General features: G+C 41.9%; 3 protein-coding genes across 17 annotated transcripts in view; all 3 read left to right on the top strand.

The window, feature by feature from the left end:
* Positions 1–18,807, top strand: part of LOC146979773 (protocadherin gamma-C5-like) — a 298,812-nt gene that overhangs the window by 47,729 nt on the left and 232,276 nt on the right. For 3 of the 15 annotated variants that reach the window (XM_085789829.1, XM_085789828.1, XM_085789816.1), the window contains exon 1: positions 831–3,272. The exons of 9 other annotated variants lie outside the window; for them this stretch is intronic. In XM_085789829.1, coding sequence (XP_085645955.1) covers positions 885–3,272 — 2,388 coding nt within the window. In that variant the 5' untranslated portion in view covers positions 831–884. Of the gene's footprint in view, positions 1–830; positions 3,273–6,189; positions 8,608–18,807 lie in introns of those variants that run through there. 3 more of the 15 variants (XM_085789820.1, XM_085789838.1, XM_085789840.1) reach the window with 3 other exon arrangements.
* Positions 10,201–12,613, top strand: LOC146979817 (protocadherin beta-15-like). The gene has a single exon (XM_085788849.1). The coding sequence runs from the start codon at positions 10,217–10,219 to the stop codon at positions 12,611–12,613; it is 2,397 nt and encodes a 798-aa protein (XP_085644975.1). The 5' UTR covers positions 10,201–10,216.
* LOC146979816 (protocadherin beta-15-like) lies at positions 16,182–18,664 on the top strand. Its single transcript, XM_085788848.1, has one exon. It carries the CDS (start codon positions 16,262–16,264, stop codon positions 18,662–18,664), a length of 2,403 nt encoding a protein of 800 aa, XP_085644974.1. The 5' UTR covers positions 16,182–16,261.

Below are 18,807 nucleotides of genomic sequence, written 5' to 3'. Positions count from 1 at the left end.
TTGAACTGAAGTGAATTAAATCATTTGTAGTCGATGAGAAGCATTCCTTGTTTGTTGGTGCATGATATTAAGGACCTACACACCTACTGCCATTAACGTGTAAATATTTGCAGGAAGTAAATCTCTCTAGTCTTTAGTTTCATTCTCATTGAAGTCGGAATTGATTATAATAAAACAGTGCAACGACTAATGAATGTTATCAGTTTGATCAGTGGTGTTTGTATGTAACATGATTTTTTTATTACGCCTGCTTTGTAATTCATGTTATCTTTACGTGAAGTCGCACGACAGACTTTAATGTTGCAATGTATATTGTAGTTTTGCTAAAAGAGGGATGGAGATGAGCTTCTGGTCGCTTTTACTTAAAACGTTGAATAACTTAATGTGTGATCAAAGATTAATATTAGGAGAGTGTTGTTCTGGTTTCATTATGAAAAGCTTTCGGTTGATTTCCTCTGATGGAAGCGCTTGTAATTGTTTTTCTCAACCCAAGTGAGATCAACCATCCACGACATTTAAATCCATCTAAAATAATGTACATAATATTTTTGTGCCGCATTACACTTTGTGAAGTCTCATTAAGATGAGCTTTCATTCAAACATTATGGCCAAATTATCTGATAAGGGATTTCGAAGATGATGCACACCAGTAATAGAAAATTGCAATGATACATTCAAACTCTTGGTGTCAGTATAGACCAGCTATTAAGTCGAATGATCAGCCATTTCTGCACACCACCCAAGATTGGGTTCGTTCAGCCTTGTGTCCCTTCAGCCTTCAACAAAGACGGCTACTGCTCTGAAGAGACACACATTTAGGAACAGAATAAGATATATTTCAAGCTTGAAATTTCTCTCTTTTTGTGTCGCGCTGTTGTCGGGTGATGGATCTACAGCGCGTTATTCAAAGCTGTGGCTTTGTCTTTTTCCTTGTGGTGCACCATGCTCATGGAGATTTGAGCTATTCTGTGCAGGAGGAGCTGAAACGCGGATTTGTTATTGGAAATATCGCCAAGGATCTCGGGCTGGAGGTGGGCAGACTATCTGCTCGCAAAGCTCGTGTTGACATGGAGGGAAGCGACAGACAGTATTGCGGGATAAATCTACGAAATGGGGATTTATTGGTGGCGGACAGAATAGACAGAGAGGAACATTGTGGAGAAAAGCCGTCGTGTGTTCTCAAATTGGACTTGCTTTTAGAAAATCCACTGGAGTTACACCGTTTGTCTCTGCAGGTGCAGGACGTCAACGACAATGCACCAGTTTTTCCAAAGGATATCATAAAGCTGGAAATCGGAGAGTCAGCTGATAAAGGCGCTAGGTATCGCATTAATGCAGCCCACGACGCAGACATAGGTAAAAATTCAGTCGAAAACTACATTCTTCAACAAAACCCGCACTTTGTGTTCAGTATCCAGACGACAAGTGCTGGTAGTAAATACGGTGAGTTGGTTTTAGACAAGGAGTTAGACCGAGAGGAGCAGCAGGAGATGAAATTATTGCTGACCGCTGTAGATGGTGGTTCTCCTCAGAGATCCGGAACTGTCGTCATACACGTCATTGTACTTGATGCAAATGATAACGCCCCAGTATTTACTGAGGCCGTATATACAGCTTCTTTACCAGAAGACTCCCCACTGAAAACGAAAGTTATCACTGTAAGTGCTACAGATGCAGATGAAGGTGTTAATGGAGAGGTTACATATGAATTTAGCAGAGTCTCTGATAAATCACGCAAGCTTTTTTCTCTGGATGAGAAAACAGGAGAAATCAGTGTGACAGGTGACTTAGACTATGAAGAGGGATCTAAGTATGAGGTGTTTGTTGGGGCCAAAGACGGTTATGGGCTCTCTTCAGAAGCAAAAGTGATTATTGATATCACTGATGTGAATGACAATGCCCCGGCCATATACTTAAAATCACTCTCAAATCCCATACCTGAGAACGTGTCACCTGGTACAGAGGTGGGCATCATTAATGTGCAGGACAGAGACTCAGACAATAACAAACAGGTCCGCTGCTCCATTCAGCAAAATGTTCCTTTTAAGTTGGTTCCTTCTATTAAAAACTATTATTCTCTGGTGACCACAGGACAACTGGACCGTGAACTAGTGTCTGATTACAACATTACAATCACTGCCACTGACGAGGGCTCTCCACCTCTGTCCTCCTCTAAAACTGTTCAGTTATCTGTAGCTGACATCAACGACAACCCACCTGTGTTTGAGGAACAGTCGTACAGCGCATATGTGACTGAAAATAACAAACCTGGCTCCACTTTATGTTCCGTTAGTGCTCGAGACCCCGACTGGAGACAAAACGGTACAGTGATTTATTCTCTGTTACCTGGTGAGGTGAACGGTGCCCCGGTGTCCTCCTATCTGTCTGTGAACGGAGACACGGGGGTGATCCACGCTGTCAGGTCGTTTGATTATGAACAGTTCAGGAGCTTTAAAGTCCACGTGATGGCCAGAGACAACGGTTCTCCTCCGCTCAGCAGCAACGTGACCGTCAGTGTTTTCATATCAGATGTGAACGACAACTCTCCTCAGATCCTGTACCCCGCCCCGGAGGGCAACTCCTTCATGACCGAGCTGGTCCCCAAAGCTGCACACGGAGGCTCTCTGGTGTCCAAAGTGATAGCAGTGGACGCGGACTCTGGACAGAACGCCTGGCTGTCCTATCATATAGTCAAATCCACTGATCCGGGACTTTTCACTATTGGTCTCCACAGCGGAGAGATCAGGACACAGCGGGACATTTCTGAGTCTGACAGCATGAAACAGAACCTGATTGTGGCAGTGAAAGATAACGGACAGCCCTCTCTGTCTGCCACCTGCTCCATGTATTTACTGATTTCTGATAACTTGGCTGAGGTGCCAGAACTGAAGGACATTTCCTATGATGAGAAGAACTCCAAACTGACCTCTTACCTGATCATCGCTCTGGTGTCAGTGTCCACCTTTTTTCTGACTTTCATCATCATCGTCCTGGGTGTGAGGTTTTGTCGCAGGAGAAAGCCCAGACTGTTGTTTGACGGAGCAGTCGCCATCCCCAGCGCTTATCTCCCTCCTAATTACGCAGATGTTGACGGCACAGGAACTTTACGCAGCACTTACAATTATGACGCCTACCTGACAACAGGTTCAAGAACCAGTGACTTTAAGTTCGTGACGTCTTACAATGACAACACACTTCCTGCTGACCAGACACTGAGGAAAAGTCCATCAGACTTTGCTGATGCGTTTGGAGACAGTGATGCTTCTCCCGAGGTAGGAATACGTGTCACGTGTACTGTAACCTTTTGTCTTTGTGTGATATAGTCCAGGCAATGCCCATGATTCACTCTTTTGCTTGCCTCTATTGTCCTTTTTTTTTTTTTTTTTTTTACAAACGTGAACTTTAAAAGCATAACAATTGTATGATAAATTCCCATGCGTTGTCTTAAACTTCAATGAAACCTTTTCATGACGAATGTGAGTCATAGTACATGACAACTTGTAACATCTTGCTTTAGCGCCCTTTTTTAGCTTAACTCTGGCCTTTTTTATTTAATACAGGGAATGCGTTTTCTGCTTTTGGAAATTTTCCATTTCTCTCATTTCTAGTGAAACGGTGTGACACTTACCCCCCACCTACCCAAAAGAAGACGCATTGTTTAATTGTGTCTATTCTCAGAGGTGTATTGTGTTTCTTTTGTGTCTGTACTTTGAGTTCCGCACCACCGGTTGGTGCTGTCCTTGGTGCTGAAACTTTGGCTTGTTTCCGAGGTACTTGTACTTTACAAGGTCTCTCTTCCTTAGAGGTCATGTGATCTTCAACAAAAGTACTTGTTTAAGGTGGATCTGGGAACACTTGCTTGTTTTGTGACATGTTTTGGTTTTTGCATTGGGCATTTATTTAAATTGAGTTGCTATCCTGCTTTCCATGTGAAGATAGGAACAAATGTATTGTTTGTCTAATGGGATAATATTAATGAGTCCTTGAATTTATTGCTGTTGTTTTGGTATGGGAGGGATGCATGTGCTTTTTTCCTGTCTTTAAGTAGTGTGGCACAAAGTTCAGTAACTAGTGGTTGATAGAAATTATTTACTGACCCGTCGACATCCACAGCGCATGTCTCCATCATAAATACCCAGATGCTGATGTTACAGGAATTTAACACAACAATTACAATCATGATAATTCCCTGATATCACGTTGAAGAACTCATGACTGTATTTTTGTGACATCTAGGGGTCTAAGGGCAGAGGATGTCGTTATGATGCCATGTAAAGCCCTTTGAGACAAATTGTTTGTAAAAACGGGCTATACAAATAAAATTGCCTTACCTTGCCATCTTACAATGATAACACACTCCCTGCTGATCAGGCACAGAAGAAAAGTTCATTAGACTTGAATGAAGCATTTGGTGAGTTGGAAGTATATTTAGAGGTATGATAGCCTCTGAATTGAATTTTGTTCATATAAACATAAAGCCCTCAGCATAGTTGTTTTAACTCATGCAGAAGACTTCTGGATTTTTTGTCCAAAGAATCATTTGCATTTTTCATTTTGATCTTTATATTTGACATGTACTTTTTGGCTCATAATTTCTTAAGCGTTAAGGAGTGTGGTTTTTTTTTAATTTTGAAAAAGGATTTACTTCAACTATTGCAGTTTATTTTATTATTATCCTTCATCATGTGCCGTGATCATTAATGAGATGTCACTAACATCACTTGAAGATGTGACATTACGATCATAAGCAGTGTAAAAAAAAATCATTGCATGTTACATTGGACTGTGGTGTTTATAGGTATTTATTTTTAAGGCAGTATATTCTGGATATAATTCATGTCACTCGATTAAATGTTGAGAAATATAATTTTTTGTCCGTTGTTCTCAATAGACTCTTTGCATTGATGTTGCACAAGGCTTATTTTGAAGCATCTGGAGCCTTTAGCCCTTTTAGGTGCTTTGGTTAATGTGACACTTCAAGGAGGTAGTTGAGGAGAGCTCCCTGCTTCTATAAATAATATCACACCCCTTTTATGTGCCAGGTATGGACATCACTCATTAGATCATTTGCAGATACCACATGGACAGAGTGGATTTATTAATGTTGTGATCATTCTCATGGTTGTGTGGGGAAAAAACATATCTAATGTTGATACACTTTAGGTAGCCTCCATCCCCTGCCTCTCTTTTTCTATGTCTGCGTAATCTCTCTCGCACTTTTCACTTTCTCTTCACTATATTTAGTTGCACAATAGAATTGGATTAAAAATAAGTACATCATAACATACAGTTCATCAAATGTTTTTTGACAACAACTTTCAGAGATAGTCATGTCCTTATTCTTCATTTTTTATCTTTTGATTGTCACATTGTAAAGCAATTATCAATATAATTATTTAATCACATTGCTTTTTAAAGTTTAAGTTATTCCATGGCCATAAAGTGATTCAGTGGATGAGGTCTCCTGGCTCATTTTATCATCTTTCTATTGAGCCACTCCCCATCTTTCTCTTGAGGATGCTGTTACCCTGGTGATTTTGGTTCTCTTTTTATAGACCGAAGGTTGAAAAGAATTTTGATAACATACAAAGGATAATCACTGATCAGCAATTCTGGTTATCTCTGATATTCTTGATTCTCTCTGTGCTTGTTGGAATTCATAATCTGTGTTTTGGGCTTGGAGTTTTGTTTCTCTTCAGTGATACAACCATAGCACAAGGCATGTAAGACTTCCTTAATCTGGTCTAAAGAGCACCATAAGACTTCTGAATGGAGCACTGATGTATACTTGTATGGTCTCTGACATGGGATTAGGACAGCTGGGCATTGGTAGAGTATGAATTACATATACAGTCATGATCTAGAACCAAAGAAGCTTTTATTACAACAGATTGCTTTGAACTATTGCATTTGCTTGAAAAAATACTACTTAATATGTGGTGTGATCTAAACTTTCCCAGCATTCTTAAGAACTATCACTTCAAAAAGTGTACTTATCCCTCATAATTTCACTTAAAAAAAAAATCATTGTTATTGTTGAACTTGACTCACGGTGTCGCTGTACACCACCCTTTAATACACTGACTTAGTCCTCAATCCTTTGTGGACTGACGTTCTTGTACGCCCATTGACTGGTGTGGATATCGTCGGATTCACTCCGAATTGCTGTTAGGTGGTAAAACTGTGTATATCGTTATTTCTTCACCGTATGACATCCGAAAGTTGAAGATGGATTCGAAAATGTCCTGGGTTCAGATGTGCAGCATCTGTTTCCTCTTTCTGTTTTTACATGTCGCGCATGGAGACATGAGCTATTCTTTTCCAGAGGAGATGAAACGCGGATCAGTTATTGGGAATATCGCTAAGGATCTCGGACTGGAAACGAGCGTGCTTTCTAGAAGAAGAGCCCGCATTGACACCGACGGGACTGACAAACGTTACTGTGACATAAACCTGAATAACGGGGAACTGATTGTTGCTGACAGGATTGACCGAGAGGGGCTTTGTGGTGAAAAGGCTTCGTGCGTCTTGAAACACGAGCTTGTGCTGGAGAATCCTCTTGAACTCCACCGGATTAGTCTGCACGTTCAAGATATTAATGATAACTCTCCACAGTTTAAAGAAGAACTGATCAATATTGAGATTCGCGAGTCGGCAGACAGGGGAGCTCGTTTTGTGATAGAGGAGGCGCACGATGCGGATGTAGGCCAAAATTCAGTTCAACACTACAGTCTTAAGAAGAACGATAATTTCGTTTTGGCTGCTGATGGAAACTCAATAGAGCTCGTTCTTGATAAAGAGCTTGATCGTGAAAAGCAAGGAGAAATGAATTTGCTCCTCACAGCTCTAGATGGTGGCTCCCCTCAGAGATCAGGTACCGTGGTTATACACGTCACTGTGCTGGATGCTAATGATAACGCCCCAGTGTTTAGCCAGGCCGTTTATAAAGCCAGTCTGCCTGAAAACTCTCCTGTAGACACTGTGGTGGTCACAGTGAGCGCGACGGATGCAGACGAGGGAGTCAATGGAGATGTGTCATATGACTTTGGACATGTAACTGATGAGGTGAAGAACATATTCAGTATTGATCGTAAAGTAGGTGAGATACGAGTAATCGGTACCGTTGATTATGAAACTGCTTCAACATTTGAAATACGCGTTAAAGCCAAAGATGGGTTAGGACTTTCGTCTTATGCTAAAGTTATAATTTCTATCACTGATGTGAACGATAACGCCCCTGTAGTTAATTTGAAATCACTGACGAATCCCATACCAGAAGATACTCCAGTTGGTACAGAGGTGGGCATCATTAACGTGCAGGACAGAGACTCAGAGAGAAACAGACAGGTCCGCTGCTCTATTCAGCAAAATGTTCCCTTTAAGTTGGTTCCTTCTATTAAAAACTATTATTCTCTGGTGACCACAGGACAACTGGACCGTGAACTAGTGTCTGATTACAACATTACAATCACTGCCACTGACGAGGGCTCTCCACCTCTGTCCTCCTCTAAAACTGTTCAGTTATCTGTAGCTGACATCAACGACAACCCACCTGTGTTTGAGGAACAGTCGTACAGCGCATATGTGACTGAAAATAACAAACCTGGCTCCACTTTATGTTCCGTTAGTGCTCGAGACCCCGACTGGAGACAAAACGGTACAGTGATTTATTCTCTGTTACCTGGTGAGGTGAACGGTGCCCCGGTGTCCTCCTATCTGTCTGTGAACGGAGACACGGGGGTGATCCACGCTGTCAGGTCGTTTGATTATGAACAGTTCAGGAGCTTTAAAGTCCACGTGATGGCCAGAGACAACGGTTCTCCTCCGCTCAGCAGCAACGTGACCGTCAGTGTTTTCATATCAGATGTGAACGACAACTCTCCTCAGATCCTGTACCCCGCCCCGGAGGGCAACTCCTTCATGACCGAGCTGGTCCCCAAAGCTGCACACGGAGGCTCTCTGGTGTCCAAAGTGATAGCAGTGGACGCGGACTCTGGACAGAACGCCTGGCTGTCCTATCATATAGTCAAATCCACTGATCCGGGACTTTTCACTATTGGTCTCCACAGCGGAGAGATCAGGACACAGCGGGACATTTCTGAGTCTGACAGCATGAAACAGAACCTGATTGTGGCAGTGAAAGATAACGGACAGCCCTCTCTGTCTGCCACCTGCTCCATGTATTTACTGATTTCTGATAACTTGGCTGAGGTGCCAGAACTGAAGGATATTTCTTATGATGAGAAGAACTCCAAACTGACCTCTTACCTGATCATCGCTCTGGTGTCAGTGTCCACCTTTTTTCTGACTTTCATCATCATCGTCCTGGGTGTGAGGTTTTGTCGCAGGAGAAAGCCCAGACTGTTGTTTGACGGAGCAGTCGCCATCCCCAGCGCTTATCTCCCTCCTAATTACGCAGATGTTGACGGCACAGGAACTTTACGCAGCACTTACAATTATGACGCCTACCTGACAACAGGTTCTAGAACCAGTGACTTTAAGTTCGTGACGTCTTACAACGACAACACACTTCCTGCTGACCAGACAATGAAGAAAAGTCCATCAGACTTTGCTGATGCGTTTGGAAGTTGTGACGCTTCCCCCGAGGTAGGGGAACTTTACATTTCACTAAGTGTTATGAAAGGCGTATATATTTTTCATCATTCTACCTCTGTTTGAAGGGTCTCATTGGGCTTAAATCGTATCAACTCTACCACTGAAGCTTACATTAATTCAATGTGCTTTCTTTGGCCACATTAATGCGTTGTTGTTGCTATAGTGAAGGAAACTATGTAAACTGTGCGTTTTTCTCTGTCCTTGGTGCTGAAAAACGTCTCGTGTTTTAATGCGGTTGTAGAATCGACTCAACCTCGTCTTTAGTGCTTTCTACAACTGCTTCAGTTTATCAATCGTTCGTATAATTCTTTCAAAAACTTTTGAAACTGCTTTTTCTTGAGTAAGATTTTCTGACTTTCATGGTTTCGTGAAAAAGTTATTAATCCAAGCTGCTGTAAGATCATCTTTTATCTCCATGATCATTAGAATAAAAGTACGTAGATTTGGATCAGTTTAAACAAATACATTGTATTTAACCACTATGGGCTACTCAGAAATGTTCTATTTAAAATAATTTCCTTTTTAATTTTAAATACAACTTTAACAAAATAAATAAATAAGAATAAGGTATTACCAAAGTGTGATACAACAGCTTGCTAAAAGTTTATTTTTTTAATCATTCAAATACAATTCTACTTTTAAAACACAAAATATCAAATCATACTTGCAGTGTTTGCAAAAACTCTTCATAACCGTCAGCAATTTCATGTTTGCCAAACCTAAGAGTGAGATGCGTTGCAGAGCTGCAGCATTTACTATGTTTTCAAATACCTTTGAATCTTAGTCATACCTTACTCAGGTTTCTCAATTTGATAGTTGCTTCGTTGCTCATCACAAGAGACTGAAACACACACATCCAATTTGGGCACGTTGTCTGAGTTGTAAGGAGTTAGCAGGAAAATCAATGCGTCTTTTGTCACATTAATTTAAAGATCAATTTAGTTTGGGGCATGAATAAAAGCCATCAAGAATTCATTTTATAAACTACAGGTTCATAATAAAAATAGAGAAATTGCAGAAAGAGGGAAGATATCTGATTTTTTTTTTTTTTTACCATAGAGAAACAAGTGACTTTTGTTTATCATCTCTCGTGGAAGGTTGACGTATAATGAAGGACAAACTGAAAAAAATATTAAAATAAAATTGTCAACGCTGTGACTTAACACATATTATGGTTTCTGTGCTTTTTAATATTGATGTTTGGAAGAACAGGATCTTCCCAATTTTAGAATGCACCAATTTTATGTTTTCAAGCTTTTTCCACAATGTGCGCCAGTCAGCAAAGCAATTTTGTTTCTCTTTTTGGCAATTGGCAGTAACTGAAGGAGTCCATCTTTTTAAATATGCACAGGAAAAATGCATCACCTTGTTATACCTATGAAATACTCATGGTGTCAGTGTGTACCAGTGAACAAGAAGTATCAGCCATTCTCCACCCTTCAGCGTCAACGAATTTAAAACCAGACTCTGCTCTTCTGCCGCAGTTCAGAAAACCGCTTCGTGTTGTGGCGTTGTTTGTTTTTTGGAAGAATTCACGGGTGTATTGGTGATCTATTAACTTGCTTGGTGACACGTCCGTGTTTTCCTTCTCGGAGTAACAATGGAATACAGCAGATTTGACGTGTACTTCGGCCTTGTTCTCATTTGGCTTGTCCTCCTCCCCGTCTATGGAGACGTGAGCTACTCTATCATGGAAGAAATGAAGCGTGGATCTATTATCGGAAATATTGCAAAGGATCTGGGAATTGATCTGGGCAGCCTGTCCGCTCGCAAAGCGCGAATTGATACAGAGGACAACAATGTGAAGTACTGTGGTGTAAATCTGAATACCGGCGACTTGATTGTTCAAGAAAGGATTGATAGAGAAGGGCTTTGTGCGAAAAAGCCAACATGTGTCCTAAAACAGGAACTCGTACTGGAAAATCCCTTAGAGCTGCATCGCATCAGTATCCGCGTCCAAGATATTAATGATAATTCACCACAATTTAAGGAAGATTCACTAAATTTTGAAATCCAGGAATCTGCTGTCAGGGGCTCGCGTTTTCTGTTGGATGAAGCGCACGACGGGGACATAGGGGAAAATGCTGTTCAGGGCTACTCACTTCAGGAGAATGATCATTTCAAACTAAACGTTAAATCAAAGGGCAGTGGAAGGAAATATGGGGAGCTAGTTTTAGACAAAGAATTAGACAGAGAAGACAAAAATGAGATTACGCTGCTTCTTACAGCATTTGATGGCGGCTCTCCTCAGAGATCAGGTACTGTAGCCATACACGTCACTGTCCTGGATGCTAATGATAATGTACCAGTGTTTAGCCAGACCGTTTATAAAGCCAGTCTACCTGAAAACTCTCCTCTAGAAACGTTGGTGATCACAGTGAGTGCAACTGATGCAGACGAGGGAGTGAACGGTGAAATTACTTACGGATTTGATCACGTGATAGATGAAAATCAAGTTTTCTCTTTAAATCCTAAAACTGGAGAAGTTAGAGTGACTGGAGCAATTGACTATGAGAAAGAATCTTCTTATGAAATGCAGATCAGTGCAAAGGATGGCCCTGGGTCGGCGTCATATACAACGTTAATAATTGAAATTACGGATACAAATGATAATGCTCCAGTGATACAACTAAAATCACTATCTAACTCCATACCTGAGAACGTGTCACCTGGTACAGAGGTGGGCATCATTAACGTGCAGGACAGAGACTCGGAGAATAACAAACAGGTCCGCTGCTCCATTCAGCAAAATGTTCCTTTTAAGTTGGTTCCTTCTATTAAAAACTATTATTCTCTGGTGACCACAGGACAACTGGACCGTGAACTAGTGTCTGATTACAACATTACAATCACTGCCACTGACGAGGGCTCTCCACCTCTGTCCTCCTCTAAAACTGTTCAGTTATCTGTAGCTGACATCAACGACAACCCACCTGTGTTTGAGGAACAGTCGTACAGCGCATATGTGACTGAAAATAACAAACCTGGCTCCACTTTATGTTCCGTTAGTGCTCGAGACCCCGACTGGAGACAAAACGGTACAGTGATTTATTCTCTGTTACCTGGTGAGGTGAACGGTGCCCCGGTGTCCTCCTATCTGTCTGTGAACGGAGACACGGGGGTGATCCACGCTGTCAGGTCGTTTGATTATGAACAGTTCAGGAGCTTTAAAGTCCACGTGATGGCCAGAGACAACGGTTCTCCTCCGCTCAGCAGCAACGTGACCGTCAGTGTTTTCATATCAGATATGAACGACAACTCTCCTCAGATCCTGTACCCCGCCCCGGAGGGCAACTCCTTCATGACCGAGCTGGTCCCCAAAGCTGCACACGGAGGCTCTCTGGTGTCCAAAGTGATAGCAGTGGACGCGGACTCTGGACAGAACGCCTGGCTGTCCTATCATATAGTCAAATCCACTGATCCGGGACTTTTCACTATTGGTCTCCACAGCGGAGAGATCAGGACACAGCGGGACATTTCTGAGTCTGACAGCATGAAACAGAACCTGATTGTGGCAGTGAAAGATAACGGACAGCCCTCTCTGTCTGCCACCTGCTCCATGTATTTACTGATTTCTGATAACTTGGCTGAGGTGCCAGAACTGAAGGATATTTCTTATGATGAGAAGAACTCCAAACTGACCTCTTATCTGATCATCGCTCTGGTGTCAGTGTCCACCTTTTTTCTGACTTTCATCATCATCGTCCTGGGTGTGAGGTTTTGTCGCAGGAGAAAGCCCAGACTGTTGTTTGACGGAGCAGTCGCCATCCCCAGCGCTTATTTCCCTCCTAATTACGCAGATGTTGACGGCACAGGAACTTTACGCAGCACTTACAATTACGACGCCTACCTGACAACAGGTTCAAGAACCAGTGACTTTAAGTTTGTGACGTCTTACAATGACAACACACTTCCTGCTGACCAGACTCTGAGGAAGAGTCCATCAGACTTTGCTGATGCGTTCGGCGATTGTGATGCTTCTCCTGAGGTAGGGTGAGGTGTCACGTGTACTGTAACCTTTTGTCTTTGTGTGATATAGTTTAGGCAATGCCCATGATTCACTCTTTTACTTGCCTTTATTGTCCTTTTTTTTCTTTTACAAACGTGAACTTTAAAAGCATAACAAGTGCATGATAAATTCCCATGCATTGTCTTAAACTTCAATGAAACCTTTTCATGACGAATGTGCGTCGTAGTACATGACAACTTGTAACATGTTGCTTTAGCGCCCTTTTTAGCTTAACTCTGGCCTGTTTTATTTAATACAGGGAATACGTTTTCTGTTATTGGAAATTTTCAATTTCTCTCATTTCTGGTGAAACGGTGTGACACTTACCCCCCACCTACCCAAAATAAGACGCATTGTTTAATTTTGTCTATTCTCAGAGGTGTATTGTGTTTCTTTTGTGCCTGTACTTTGAGTTACGCACCACCGGTTGGTGCTGTCCTTGGTGCTGAAACTTAGGCTGGTTTCGAGGTACTTGTACTTTACAAGGTCTCTCTTCCTTAGAGGTCATGTGATCTTCAACAAAAGTTTACTTGTTTAAGGTGGATCTGGGAACAATTGCTTGTTTTGTGACATGTTTTGGTTTTTGCAGTAGGCATTTATTTAAATTTAGTTGCTGTCCTGCTTTCCATCTGAAGATAGGAATAAATGCATTGTTTGTCTAATGGGATAATATTAAAGCAGAAGTAAGCGATCCGGTCGTTTTGGCTAATGCTGCATTCCAGGCAGGCTTTTGAACCGTAAGTTACGGCTTCAAGTCACGACTTACGACTTTGTAGCGTTCCAGGCAAACCGTAACTCGTGTTTTTTCAACCTGTTGCCTGTGAAAGTGCACTATAACGGCCACTCGTGTTTTTCCGACCCGTGAACTCGTACCAGATCGAACTGGTACGACTTCACAGGTCGGAAAAACACGAGTTACGGGTTGCCTTGTACGCACCATAACTTCTTGTCAGCTGATGGAGTTAGCAGCCCCCGCCCTCGTCATGGATCTATTGGTCCTCGTCCCTACGTCACCACATTCACGCGCATCCCTTGGCTGCACACACAGCCCTTCATGCTGTTCTCTCTCCTCATTGGATAAAACTTGTAGGATACAAGAAAAGTTTTCTCTTCGGCTTACAGCAGAGCAGAGTGACTGACAGACCTGTGTTTCAGACCAAACACTCTATGTAAGTGATTGCCGTCGGAAGATATAACTATTTAAGACTTATATTAAAGCAGAAGTAAGTGATCCGGTGGTTTTGGCTAACTTCTTGTCAGCCGATGGAGTTAGCAGTCCCCGCCCTCGTCCCTACGTCACCACATTCACGCGCATCCCTTGGCTGCACACACAGAGAGGACCGCCCCTTTATGCCGTTCTCTCTCCTCATTGGATAAAGGTTGTAGGATACAAGGAAAGTTTTCTCCTCTGCTTGCAGCAGAGCAGAGTGACTGACAGACCCGTGTTTCGGACCAAACACTCTATATAAGTGATTGCTGTCGGAAGATGTAACTATTTAAGACTTATATTAACACATATATTCCGCTTACTTCTGCTTTAACACAAAAATTCCGCTTACTTCTGCTTTAATGAGTCCTTGAATTTGATGTTGGTTTGGTATGGGAGGGATGCATGTGTTTGTTTCCTGTCTTTAAGTAGTGTGGCACAAAGTTCGGTAACTAGTGGTTGATAGAAATTATTTACTGACCTGTCGACATCCACAGCAGCGTGTCTCCATCATAAATACCCAGATGCTGATGTTACAGGAATTTAACACAACAATTAAAATCATGACACCTCCCTGATATCACGTTGAAGAACTCATGACTGTAGGTTTGTGACATACAATGATAACACACTCCCTGCTGATCAGACACAGAAGAAAAGATCATAAGACTTTGCTGAAGCATTTGGTGAATTGGAAGTATTTAGAGATATGATAGCCTCTGTAGAATTTAATTTTGTTCATATAAACATAAAGCCCTCAACATAGTTGTTTTAACTTATGCAGGAGACTTCTGGACTTTTTGTCTAAAGAATCATTTGAATTTTTCATTTTGATCTTTATATTTGACATGTACTTTTTGGCTCATAATTTCTTAAACATTTAAGGAGTGTGTTTTTTTTATTTATTTGGAAAAAGGATTGACTTCAACTATTGTAGTTTATTGTTTTATCTTCATCATGTCTAGTGCTTATAAATGAGATGTCACTAACATCACTTCAAGATGTGACATTAGGTTCATAAGCACTGTAAAAAAAAATCATTGCATGTTACATTGGACTGTGGTGTTTATAGGTATTTTTAATTTTTTGTCCGTTGTTCTCAATAGACTCTTTGAATTGATGTTGCACAAGGCTTATTTTGAAGCATCTGGAGCCTTTATCCCTTTTTGGTGTTTTGTTTAAGGTGACACTTGAAGGAGGCAGTTGAGGAGAGCTCCCTGCTTCTATAAAATCTAGTAATGTCACACCCCCTTTATTTGTCAGGTATGGGCATCACTCATTAGATCATTTGTAGATACCACATGGACAGAGTGGATGTATTAATGCTGTGATCATTCTCATGGTCGTGTGGGGAAAAAAACATATCTAAATGTTGATACACATTAGGTACATCCCCTGCCTCTCTTTATCTATGTCTGCGTAATCTCTCTAGTACTTTTCACTTTCTCTTCATTATCTTTATAGTTGCACAATATCATTGGATTAAAAATAAGTACATCATAACATACAGTTTATCAAATGTTTTTTTAACAACAACTTCCTGAGATAGTCATGTCCTTATTCTTAATTTTTGTCTTTTGATTATTGTCACATTGTAAAGCAATTATCAATATAATTATTTAATCACATTGCTTTTTAAAGTTTAAGTTATTCCATGGCCATAAAGTGATTCAGTGGATGAGGTCTCCTGGCTCATTTTATCATCTTTCTGTTGAGCCACTCCCCATCTTTCTCTTGAGGATGCTGTTACCCTGGTTATTTTGGTCCTCTTTTTAAAGATGAAAGATTGAAAAGCATTTTGATAACATACAAAGGATAATCACTGATCAGCAGTACTGGTTATCTCTGATATTCTTGATTCTCTCTGTGCTTGTTGGAATTCATAATCTGTGTTTTGGGCTTGGAGATTTGTTTTTCTTCAGTGATACAAGCATAGCACAAGGCATGTAAGACTTCCAAAATCTGGTCTAAAGAGCATCATAAGACTCCTGAATCTAGCAATATGTCAACATTTATGGTCTCTGACACAGAATAAAGACACCTGGGATTGAACAGAGTCTGTGAAAAGTTATGATCTAGAAACCAAACAAGCTTTTATTACAACAGATTGCTTTGAACTATTGCATTGGCTTGAAAAAGAAAATTCCACATGTGGTGTGATCTAAACTTTCCCAGCACTGTCACTTCAAAAAGTGTACTCATTCCTTCACTTTTTTTTAAAATTCATTGTTATTGTTGAACTTGACTCACGGTGTCGCTGTACACCACCCTTTAATACACTAACTTAGTCCTCCATCCTTTGTGAACTGACGTTCTTGTACAGTACGCCCATTGACTGGTGTGGATATCGTCGCATTCACTCCGAATTGCTGTTGCAATTCCTGTTAAGTGGTAAAACTGTGTATATCGTTATTTCTTCACCGTATGACATGCGAAAGTTGAAGATGGATTCGAAAATGTCCTGGGTTCAGATGTGCAGCATCTGTTTCCTCCTTCTGTTTTTACATGTCGCGCATGGAGACATGAGCTATTCTTTTCCAGAGGAGATGAAACGCGGATCAGTTATTGGAAATATCGCTAAGGATCTTGGACTGGAAACAGGCGTGCTTTCTAGACGAGCAGCCCGCATTGACACCGACGGGACTGACAAACGTTACTGTGACATAAACCTGAATAACGGGGAACTGATTGTTGCTGACAGGATTGACCGAGAGGGGCTTTGTGGCAAAAAGGCTTCATGCGTCTTGAAACACGAGCTTGTGCTGGAGAATCCTCTTGAACTCCACCGGATTAGTCTGCATGTTCAAGATATTAATGATAACTCTCCACAGTTTAAAGAAGAACTGATCAATATAGAGATTCAAGAGTCGGCAGACAGGGGAGCTCGTTTTGTGATAGAGGAGGCGCGCGATGCGGATGTAGGCCAAAATTCAGTTCAACACTACAGCCTTAAGAAGAACGATAATTTCGTTTTGTCTGCTGATGGAAACTCAATGGAGCTAGTTCTTGATAAAGAGCTTGATCGTGAAAAGCAAGGAGAAATGAATTTGCTCCTCACAGCTCTAGATGGTGGCTCCCCTCAGAGATCAGGTACCGTGGTTATACACGTCACTGTGCTGGATGCTAATGATAACGCCCCAGTGTTTAGCCAGGCCGTTTATAAAGCCAGTCTGCCTGAAAACTCTCCTGTAGACACTGTGGTGGTCACAGTGAGCGCGACTGATGCAGACGAGGGAGTCAATGGAGATGTAACATATGACTTTGGACATGTAACTGATGATGTGGAGAAAATATTTAGTATTGATCGTAAAGTAGGTGAGATACGAGTAATTGGTGCCGTTGATTATGAAACTGTTACAACATTTGAAATACCCGTTAAAGCCAAAGATGGGTTAGGACTTTCATCTTATGCTAATGTCATAATTTCTGTCACTGATGTGAACGATAACGCCCCTGTAGTCAGTTTGAAATCACTAAAGAATCCCATACCAGAAGATACTCCAGTTGGTACAGAGGTGGGCATCATTAACGTGCAGGACAGAGACTCAGACAATAACAAACAGGTCCGCTGCTCCATTCAGCAAAATGTTCCTTTTAAGTTGGTTCCTTCTATTAAAAACTATTATTCTCTGGTGACCACAGGACAACTGGACCGTGAACTAGTGTCTGATTACAACATTACAATCACTGCCACTGACGAGGGCTCTCCACCTCTGTCCTCCTCTAAAACTGTTCAGTTATCTGTAGCTGACATCAACGACAACCCACCTGTGTTTGAGGAACAGTCGTACAGCGCATATGTGACTGAAAATAACAAACCTGGCTCCACTTTATGTTCCGTTAGTGCTCGAGACCCCGACTGGAGACAAAACGGTACAGTGATTTATTCTCTGTTACCTGGTGAGGTGAACGGTGCCCCGGTGTCCTCCTATCTGTCTGTGAACGGAGACACGGGGGTGATCCACGCTGTCAGGTCGTTTGATTATGAACAGTTCAGGAGCTTTAAAGTCCACGTGATGGCCAGAGACAACGGTTCTCCTCCGCTCAGCAGCAACGTGACCGTCAGTGTTTTCATATCAGATGTGAACGACAACTCTCCTCAGATCCTGTACCCCGCCCCGGAGGGCAACTCCTTCATGACCGAGCTGGTCCCCAAAGCTGCACACGGAGGCTCTCTGGTGTCCAAAGTGATAGCAGTGGACGCGGACTCTGGACAGAACGCCTGGCTGTCCTATCATATAGTCAAATCCACTGATCCGGGACTTTTCACTATTGGTCTCCACAGCGGAGAGATCAGGACACAGCGGGACATTTCTGAGTCTGACAGCATGAAACAGAACCTGATTGTGGCAGTGAAAGATAACGGACAGCCCTCTCTGTCTGCCACCTGCTCCATGTATTTACTGATTTCTGATAACTTGGCTGAGGTTCCAGAACTGAAGGATATTTCTTATGATGAGAAGAACTCCAAACTGACCTCTTACCTGATCATCGCTCTGGTGTCTGTGTCCACCTTTTTTCTAACTTTCATCATCATCGTCCTGGGTGTGAGGTTTTGTCGCAGGAGAAAGCCCAGACTGTTGTTTGACGGAGCAGTCGCCATCCCCAGCGCTTATCTCCCTCCTAATTACGCAGATGTTGACGGCACAGGAACTTTACGCAGCACGTACAATTATGACGCCTACCTGACAACAGGTTCTAGAACCAGTGACTTTAAGTTCGTGACGTCTTACAATGACAACACACTTCCTGCTGACCAGACTCTGAGGAAAAGTCCATCAGACTTCGCTGATGCGTTTGGCGATTGTGATGCTTCTCCTGAGGTAGGATGAGGTGTCACGTGTACTGTAACCTTTTGTCTTTGTGTGATATAGTTCTGGCAATGCCAATGATTCACTCTTTTACTTGCCTCTATTGTCCTTTTTTATTCCGGCATTTTTACAGCGTAACAAGTGTGTGTCACATATTCACGATA

This window comes from Trachurus japonicus, chromosome 10 (assembly GCF_045865225.1).
Source record: "Trachurus japonicus isolate A0001 chromosome 10, Traja_1.0".
In the NCBI taxonomy this organism is placed as follows: domain Eukaryota; kingdom Metazoa; phylum Chordata; class Actinopteri; order Carangiformes; family Carangidae; genus Trachurus; species Trachurus japonicus.
The sequence above is the reverse complement of the archived record's forward strand: the minus strand, read 5'-3'. Positions and strand labels throughout refer to the sequence as shown.

Excerpts from the sequence above, each read along its gene's own strand:
- LOC146979816 (XM_085788848.1), top strand. The coding sequence starts at position 16,262 with ATGCGAAAGTTGAAGATGGATTCGAAAATGTCCTGGGTTCAGATGTGC.
- LOC146979817 (XM_085788849.1), top strand. The coding sequence starts at position 10,217 with ATGGAATACAGCAGATTTGACGTGTACTTCGGCCTTGTTCTCATTTGG.